The 9899-nt window shown below is 42.2% G+C and overlaps 1 protein-coding gene across 1 annotated transcript in view; it reads right to left on the bottom strand.

Moving 5' to 3' along the window:
• The window catches only part of SUGT1 (SGT1 homolog, MIS12 kinetochore complex assembly cochaperone), a 70722-nt gene extending 61916 nt beyond the window's left edge, over positions 1–8806 (bottom strand). The window contains exons 1-4 of the mRNA XM_024126003.2: positions 8675–8806; positions 8524–8581; positions 1579–1669; positions 836–905 (exon numbers count right to left, since the gene is read on the bottom strand). Of these exons, the coding sequence (XP_023981771.1) occupies positions 836–905; positions 1579–1669; positions 8524–8581; positions 8675–8712 (257 nt within the window). The 5' untranslated portion in view covers positions 8713–8806. The remainder of the gene's footprint in view (positions 1–835; positions 906–1578; positions 1670–8523; positions 8582–8674) is intronic.
• Positions 8807–9899: the final 1093 nt, after the last annotated feature.

Raw genomic sequence — 9899 nt, 5'->3', positions numbered from 1 at the left:
CCGAGCTAAGAGTAAAGTGGTGGGGGGTCCCTGGTGGCGCGGCGGCTGCGCGTCCGCCTGCCGATGCAGGGAAACCGGGTTCGCGCCCCGGCCCGGGCGGACCCGACATGCCGCGGAGCGGCTGGGCCCGTGAGCCATGGCCGCTGAGCCTGCGCGTCCGGAGCCTGTGCTCCGCAACAGGAGAGGCCACAACACAGGGAGGCCCGCATACCAAAAAAAAAAAAAAAACAAACTTTTCCCTACTATTAAAAGAAAAAATTTAAGTATATGTTAATAAGCCAGCCAAGAGATTTCCTAACACTACTATAATATCTAGTATAATTCCCATTAAAATCCAATTTTGGAACTCATTTCAGAAGGAATTTCTTGATTTTAATTGTATATACTTGCTTATTCCAAAATATAGTTATATTAAGGAATTAAAGACGTTTCTGATTCTTAAAGAATAAAGTCACACTTATCAACAGAAACAAATTGGGATATAAAGTACACAGATAACAGTCTTCATTAAATGTAGCCTGTCCAGCTTGGGTGAGGAATAGATGTTCTCTAGTCAGTTAAATACAGTAAATTCCAAATGATGAAGCAAAAAAGGGATGTGAAATCCAAGAGTTTCATCTAGACTTTGCAGTTACTTCAACCATCACTATTTTAAACTATATATATATATATACACTAACTATACTACAATAAAAGTATAACATATACCTAAAATTGAATCCTATCTCAGCTATAAAAGGTATAAATACAGAATTTACTATTTATATAAAGCTTGCAATTAATTCATTAAAGAAACTATAGTCCAGACCCAGCAAGAAGAGTAGTTACTGCATACCCCTTTCTCAGCAGAGCAATGGAACTATTTGGATTAAGTTCAAGAGATTTCTTTGCATCTGCAACAGCATCTGCATATGAAAAAAAAATGGGTTTTTTAGTCAGTTACTTATGGATCCTAACAAATACTACACACAAAATTTGAATTAGCCTCTGATTTTTAAGTTTTCAAGCTGGCGAAATGGACAAATGATTTTAAATTAGGAAAAGTTAATCCAAAATAAAATTACCCTCATACCTTCCTAATAACCTAATATTTAGCCTCCTTCTTAAAGCACTTCAGGCAATGAATAAAGCTCTGTATCACACAGTTCATCTAATTTTCTCATTAACATCATTTATGTAATCTGACTCAAGGTATTTAATTTCTCCCTACTCAGATTACCTATCCAGATAATCAAAATTACAGAATATAGAAATACATTTTTTATAAAAAATAAAACAAGGGAATTCATTTAAATACTTTGTAAAATAGTAAATTTGATGTTATTCTTTGTTAGCATATCCAGTAACCATGAATGAAATCTGTACAAATTCTACACGCACTGAAGAAAGAATGGACAACCACAAAATTTAAATGGGTGATGCTCAACATAATGTTTGTCACATTTCGGCTACTTCACCTGGTATGAAAGACCAAGTTAAACATCCTGGAAGATAACCTTTATTTTATTTAATTCATTGTATCTTGGGCAAAATTTATAAGTAACTTATAGAGACAATACACTTTATAAGAAAAGTTACCACGGTAATTCCCAAGAAGAATGTGACAATAAGCTCTTTGACAGAAATACTGTGCATCATCTGGTTTCTGCTCCAGAGCCTCGGTCAGCTCCTACAAATACAAACACGTTGAGTGTCAGTAAATGCTTTTTAAAAGCCATCGAATTATAATTAAACATGATTTTTAATCAAATAACCTATTATCATAAAGTATTTGGAGGACAGATAACAGGGAAACAAGCTTGGAGCTTTTCTTTCCAAGAGGATCAATATCCCCCTTTCTCCTCCCTTCTCCCCCTCAAAAGACCACAACTGAATGTAATATCCACCTAAAGCACTTAGCAGCTTCTGGCCTACAGCAGAACTCAATAAATGGTAATTATTATCACCTCATTTATTCTGGAGAGTTTAGTTCATATACATTGACCACCACAGATTTTTCTCCTTCTAATTTGGAGAAGATTCAAAGATCATGTAGAATTTGAGATGCCTAGAAAATGTGAAGCTGTCCAATAAAAACAAAAAAAAAAAAAGGAAGTTAAACCTAGAGCTCAGGAAGGTTAATGGAACCAATAAATACATAATCAAGTTTACCTGGCCCTCTCCTATCTTCTTATCAATGGCCTAAGAAATTACAGCATTCTGTCAAAAGCCCAGATACAATATCTCATAGATAGCTACTATCAATTGATCGAGAATTAACAGAGCGATTAAAACTTTTGCTAATCTGGGCAGTCACAGTTCATAAGTGGTAGCTGGAACAATACTGATGCAAGAAGAGAGCGCACGATTAGTGAAGCCAAGGACAAATGCAGGCAAACAGGAAGGCTTTGATTCTCTACCCATTGCCCACACACCTTAGGGACCTGGTAGTTTTCTTAACAGGCAAAATTACTTCAATAGCCACACATGTGGCTTTGCTTGACCCTCGCAGTGTGATTCTCACAAAGCAATGTATACTATACTTGGTAATTATAAACCTAAAACCCAACATACCTAAGATCTAAACCACGTTTTACCATCTTAACCCCTATCACCCTGATCCAAGCAGTAATGAAAATCAGATCTTGTTACTATGTCTCTGCTCAAAACTTTCCAACATCTTTCCAGCTGACTCACAGCAAAAGCCCAAGTCCTTCCAATGATCTGCAAGGCCCTCCTTGATATAACCTTCTGCTCTCCCTCTCATCTCACCTCTTAAAACTCTTCTTGCTCCACCGAATCTAGCCACAATGGCCTCCCTGCTGTTCTTCAAACATCTCCGGGCCCTACACCTGCTCCCTCTCACAAGAATGCTCTTCCCCCAGATGTGTGCAGAAAATCTATTCCCTCACTTCCTAGTCAGTGACTGTGCCAGAGACAGGATTCAAATCCAGGTCTGTCTGACTCCAAATCAAATTTTAACCACTAAACATTGCCTCATGGTAAACTTTTACTCCAAGTTTCTTTCACACACCATCTAACATTTGTATTAATACAAGATTTTCTAATACTTTGAAATTCTTAAGCTAAAAACACCATCTTCCACTAAGCTTTCAAACAATTTTGAAAATAGCTGATGGCTTCTTACATATCTACTCAAATATATCATAAAACCACATTTCCAGCCTCTCCTCACCAAGAAAATGTGTATTATAGGTCAAAAAGGCTGTTACAGATTATAATAATATCTGGATCCTCAATTCAAAAAGTATTTTTTTCAGTAGTCAGGTTTTTCTGTTTGTTTTTCAAAAGGTATTTTTAAACACATATTATGGAACAAACATAGGCCAGACACTGGAGGTTCAAAGATGAATAAAATATTCCTTTTCTTTAGGACTCAGGTATAAACTTCTGAATTTTGAACCAGCTTGCAAATGACCTTTAAAAACACAAACCAATTGTTGGTTAAGGAGAACCAGTTATGGTCATTCAGTTAAATAAACTAAGCAACTGACTTATTAGGCTATCAATAAAAAAAGTTACCAAAAAACCACTCAACACAAACTGAACATTATAACACACCAAGTCATGAATAAAACACAACAATAAATTTATTTTGAATAAGGAATATACAATATAATAAAACCGGAAAAAGTGATGTTAAAATAATTATTTGTGGTTGTCTTAACTACATCTGACTTGTGGCATGTTTTCAGTGTTTTACTGTTTCTGTGACAACAGCTGCTGGCTGCTAGAATACAAAGGGACTAAAGAGAGGTATCTCAAAAGGCAAGGACTTCAGTGCCAACATTTGAATCACAGCAGCAAAGGGCTATTTAATCAGACTTATACGAAACGTATCCAAAGATATAGTACTTTTCACAGAAAATGGATCGTGTTATAGTTCGCAAAAGTAAAGAAACCTATGAAGTGTAAAATATAATTACACTGAAATCTTTTTTTTGTTTTGTTTTGTTTTGCGGTATGCGGGCCTCTCACTGTTGTGGCCTCTCCCGTTGCGGAGCACAGGCTCCGGACGCACAGACTCAGCGGCCATGGCTCACGGGCCCAGCCGCTCCGCGGCATGTGGGATCCTCCCAGACCGGGGCACGAACCCGTGTCCCCTGCATCGGCAGGCGGACTCTCAACCACTGCGCCACCAGGGAATCCCTACACCGAAATCTTTAACAAGATAATGGTAAAGGAAGTACCCTGATAACACAGAACGATTGGGGGAAAATTCCGTTTTAAGGCATTAAAATTGTTTAAGACTTGGATCTTAGAAAATTAATTTCCAAATCTTTATAGAGCTTTAGGCTCTCTTAAAATGCTATCCAAAAAGATTACCTGTTGTTAAGATTAAAAGCAAAAGCAGACTGCTCAGAATGATGTAACGTTTAAAGGCCTTTAGCTCTGGATATCTCAGCCTGACTCCACTTGCCATTTTCTTCTAGTCACAGCTAAAGCCCAATCATGGATAAACAAGAGTATCAAGCCTTCTCCCTTCCTAAACTAGCAAGCACTCCTGGAGAAAAATCACATAACCATGTAGAACTGGTTTACTTTATGCTAACCAGCTATGCCCTCAACAAAGCTATCTGTGGTCAACTACTTCAAAGTCAGCTCCCAAACAATTATATCATACACCCCAATCCTACCCACTCCTCCAGAGGATGACCCTGATGCCTTGAACCTGAGACTTGTCACTTCTAAACTCCGTAATCTTGAGCAAGTTAATCTCTTTAGCCTCAGCGTCCTTGTAAATGCACCTCACAGTTGTTCCAAGAATTGTGGTAGGAGTCATTTAACACACCTGAGTGCCTACTACATCCTAGGCACTACGCTGAGAACACAGTGGTAAACAGATACACAAAACCCCTGCACTCTTGAAGTTTACATTGGGGCCCAATTCAGATAAGGTAATCAGAGAAAACAGCTTCCTTGAGAAGGTGACATTTCAGATGAAACCTAGAGTGATGAGCATTTCCAAGCAAAACAAGAGATAGTCAATAGAGAGTACATTCTAGGCAAAAGAACTGCCAAGCCCAAAGGCCCTGCACCAGGAGTGAGCTCGACACATTTGAGTAGCAGAAAGCAAGCCAGCGGGGCTAGAACCTAGAGAGCAAAGAATCTATAAGATGTCTACCTCAAGGGCCTCACCCTTGTACCTTACATTACTTATCCTCATAATCACCCTTTCAAGTGGTCCTGGTTAATCCCATTTTACAGACAGGAAATCTGATCCAGAAGAGTGATAGCAGGAACTTTCTTGAAACCAGGATACAGACCCAAGCAGTCTGATTCCAGAGCCCATGCCCTTAAGCACTACTCACACTGGACCTCGAAAGATTCTCATAATCCACGTATGTTTTCTCTCTACTGAATTGAGACTTCCTCTGCAAAGTTTTTTTTACATCCCCAGTTAGCCTCTACTCTGCTATGCTCTTTACTGTACCTGATACACCACTCCACTGGAGTACTTATATTTTAATGATCTGTTGACTTGCCTCTCTCCACTAGACTGCAAACTCCCTCACTACAGTAGTTTCATCTTTAGCTCCCAGTACAGCATTTGCCACTAATGTTGTTTAATGAATAAAAAATGTAATCAGCTTGATACACTTTCTCTTTATTCTTAATTGGATGGTCTTATACAAAAATGTGACATTTTAACTGATGTAGTATCAAGCGATCTTAATTTTAAAATAGCTACTGTTGGGCTTCCCCGGTGGCGAAGTGGTTGAGGGTCCGCCTGCTGATGCAGGGGACACGGGTCCGTGCCCCAATCCGGGAGGATCCCACATGCCGCGGAGCGGCTGGGCCCGTGAGCTATGGCCGCTGAGCCTGCGCGTCCGGAGCCTGTGCTCCACAACGGGAGAGGCCACAACAGTGAGAGGCCCGCGTACCGAAAAATAAATAAATAAATAAAATAAAACCGCTACTGTTAAACCAACCCTTGGGAAAATCTAGAGGGAAACATACTCTCACTTCTCATCAAGGTTCCAGCCCTACTCATTATTACCAATTACTTAGTAATTAACACTTGCCTGTTTATCTCTGTGAGAGGGTCATCTCAAGTTTTAAAAAGAACATTTCCTCTTAACACCAGCTGGCTCTCATCATGATCATTCTCCCCACTCCCAGTTTTTGATTCAGGTCTGTGGCAGGTCCTGAGAATTTGCATTTCTAACAAATTCCCAGGTGATGCTCCTGCAGAAGGTCTGGGGATCACGCTTTTGAAAACTGCTATTCTACAGCACTAGACTAAGAATAAGGAAACGTGTCCTGAGGCCCCTATTCTGCCTCTAACTGGCCGCATACATCTCTTTGACAGATCACTTGGACTTCTTTGGGTCTGTTTTCTTCTGTAAAATGGAAGGGTAAGGAGTACTGGCCTACAGGAGTCATAAGTACTTTCAGAAAATCTGGGGTGGAGAATTCCCTGGCAGTCCGTGCTTCCACTGCAGGGGGAACGGGTTTGATCCCTGGTTGGGGAACTAAGATCCCACATGCCTGCAGAGCAGCCAAAAAAAATAAAAAAGAAAATCTGGGGTGGGGTCCAAGAATTTGCATTTTTATGAGTTCCTAAGTGATGCTGATGCTACTGGTCCAAGAGCCACACTGTACAGACAAATGTACTAAAGCTAATCTAACACACCTACACTATCCAATTTCACTCCTAGAAAGAAAACAACAAATGTACTCCCAAAAGAAAGGACTGCAAATATTCACCAAAAATTCACCAAAATACATGTACAAGAAAATTCACAGTGGTTTTACTCATACTAGCTAACAACTGGAAATAACCCAAATGTTCACTGTCAGAATAAATTGTGCTTATATTAATACAGTGGAATACTACACAGCAGTGAAAAGCAAACAACTTATGGATGTAGCTCCCATAATACTTAAAGCAAGACAGAGTATCTACACTCAACTGAATACCTCGTGTATGATACTTTTTATATGAAGTCCAAGAAAAACTAACTGATGGCGATAGAGTACAGAACAGGTGGGTAAGAGGAATTATTGGCTGGGAAGAAACATGAGAAAGCCTTGAGAATGGAAGTATTCTATATCTTGATCTGGGTGATATACATACATGTAAAACTTCCAAGTTCATTAGTACAGACTTAAGATTTGTGTTAGATATCCTACTTCAATAAATAATTTTAAAAGTAAAATAACTGAGATGTAACATGACAAAGAATTCATTACATTAATATCCTTTAATATCAACTATTATATAAACTAGATTTCCAAAGGAGGCATGGGGCCTAAGAGGACCATAACAAAGGTAGATTCTGAAAATTAATAGCTGTCTAGCTGACATAAGGAATTGTGGAGAAAAACTCTCAGTGCCTCTGGTAACATTACTCTAATAGTGATCCCAAAAGCATCATTAGGAAACATCACAGCACAACTGAGTAATCAACCACTTTACTGGAAGCTGTTCGTATCCCAGCCCCCAAAGTATAATCCAACCTAAAAGGCCCCAAAGGATCCACGCCCTGGTTTTCTCCCCACCTCATTTCTTACTCCACTTTCATCCCACTCTAACCAAATGGGCCTTCTTGCTGCTCCTTGCACAGGCTGACTTCATTCCTACCTCAGCATCCTGACACTCCTCTTCCTGCCTGAAATAATCTTTCCCCAGAGCTTCCAAGCTCACTCCCTCATGCCTCTTCTCAAACGTCACCTCCTCTACTAACCATGGAACAAATTTCTTTTAGAAGTCATAGCTAAGGAAAAGGCTCTCTTGCCTCAAATTCCGAACCTTACATATGTTAAATCATAACAGCAAAACAAAGTTTCCTCTTTTTTATGCTTCAAAGCAAGAAACCCCTGGCTAAATTTTGTGACCCACTGCATCATGTATTCTTAGTTTGGGCTCTCTTTATTACTTCAAATTATTATTTAACTCTTGCTCTTTTGCTTTCCTTCAGAGCTTTATAGTTTTTCACTCAACACAAAGTGCCTTACAAGTCAGTTAAATACATAAATAAGACTTTAATCCAGAGCAAACAGTGCCTTCCACAAAGCGCACTCCCCAAGAAATTGTTTTTGGGGGATAATGAACAGTGACTGGACATCTGGAAATTTTAGGGCACACACGGGAAAAGGTTTCTGTTCCAATAGTGTGCGTTCATACAGGCACTCAGCACAAACCTGGTACACAGAAATGGCAAGGATGATTGTCAAACGAAAAACCGAAAGAATAAACATCAAGCCTTAGGTTTCATTTTTTGTTCTCAGTCACAAATGCCATTTAAAAAACAAACCCTTTCAAACCAACTGTGAATGTTACCTCTACCCCCAAAAGGGAGAGCAGGTTTTACTAAGCAGCTCCAAGGATGCAGGAACGGACTAGGGATGGGAAGCGTAAAACCGGGCCGCTGCGGGACACAGAAGGGAGAGGCGGAGTCTGTCAACATCGGGGCTGAGACACAGGAAAAGCAGCAGCCCCGACCCCGGGAAGAGGCGGGGTGGGCCGGAACCCGACGCGGCTGCGTTCCCCAGAGCACAGTGAACCGGCTCTCTCACCTCCAACGCCGCCTGGGGGTCCTCGTCGATCAGAGCATCTGAAAAGCTCCGGAAAAACCTGCCAGGAAAACAACGACTTCAGCAGGGCTCTCTAACTAAAGAAAGACGGAGGGGGATACAAATAATAGCAAAGAGAAGGAAAAACACGCACCTCTGGGCTGCTGCAGGTTCCGCAGCACCCGCCGCCATCTCTAATAGTCACTGTTACCGCTGCTGGAGCTTCTCCTACCGAGGTTACCAGCACCGCCGCCGCCCAAGGGGGAAACTTCTGGAGAAACACCAACCGAGCTTCCGTCCTACGTAGCCAATGAGCAGCCACGCAGCGTGCCGCGAGGGGAGGGAGGTGAAGCGCGGGCGCGGGGTGGGCTGGGACCGTGGAGGACCGACTCCTCCTGGCCCGCCCCGCCCCGCCCCCACCCCCAGCCTGCGAGCAGCCTGGCAGGCCCCGCCCCCTGCAGCCATGGTTACGCAGGACGTGGCGTAACCTAGTTCCAGCGTGCACCCACACAGCCGCAGAGCCTCCGTGGGTGGTGGGTCGAAAGGATGTTTGTGTCGTACTGTTATCGCTCAGGAACGTGTGGCGTTTGGGGGCGTTTGTATGTCTGTTAATAATAATGACACAAGGCACATCGAGCTCCCTTTTCTCTACAGCTCTCGTCATGGCTCCCAGAGGCAGCCAAGCTTTTCGTGACGCGTGACGTTCTCGGCTACGTGTTCTTTTCCGGGAGCGAGTTCCGGATGGCGCGTCGTTGCCGGGATCTTGGCGCTGGGAACCCTAAAGGACTCGGACTCGCCGGAAGTCGCTCCGCCCTTGCAGAGGCTGGACTGGAGGAAGCCTTTTGGTTCCGGTGCGGGTGGACTGTTCCTTTCCCCAGAAAGACACAGGCCCAGGCTTTCTTCCTACTTGGCTTCCCAGACAAAAGAAAAACGTGTTCCATCCGAAGGCACTGAAGGGAGAAAGGTGGCCTGAATTTGTCTCAGTGCTGCTCTACTTTCCACCTCGTTGGTCAGGCCCTCCCTCACCGCCCTTTGACCTGTGCAATTTAGATAGAAGAAAATTCCAGCAAGTTCCACGGGACGAGAATGGGGGCGGGAGGGGGTGGAGCAGGAAGGAGGGGGAGTGAGCGGTTCGTCAGTAGAGGTAAACAAGTAACTGAACTCGAGTGTCTGCCACATCCAGAATCTAAACTAAGTCCTGGGATTCAATGGTGTTAACGCCTTCCAGAAAGTTAAGCCAATTTTGTTCTAAGTGCCAAAACCAAAGAAGGGCAATAGTCCGTGATGTGATAGCAACAAGGGACGCAGCCGAATATAAGATATACGGATGGAATCCTCAAATATGTTATACCGGAACCTCAGTCTGGAAAGATGAATTC

Source organism: Physeter macrocephalus, chromosome 13, assembly GCF_002837175.3.
Source record: "Physeter macrocephalus isolate SW-GA chromosome 13, ASM283717v5, whole genome shotgun sequence".
Classification (NCBI taxonomy): domain Eukaryota; kingdom Metazoa; phylum Chordata; class Mammalia; order Artiodactyla; family Physeteridae; genus Physeter; species Physeter macrocephalus.
This window is presented reverse-complemented; position numbering and strand designations above follow the sequence as displayed.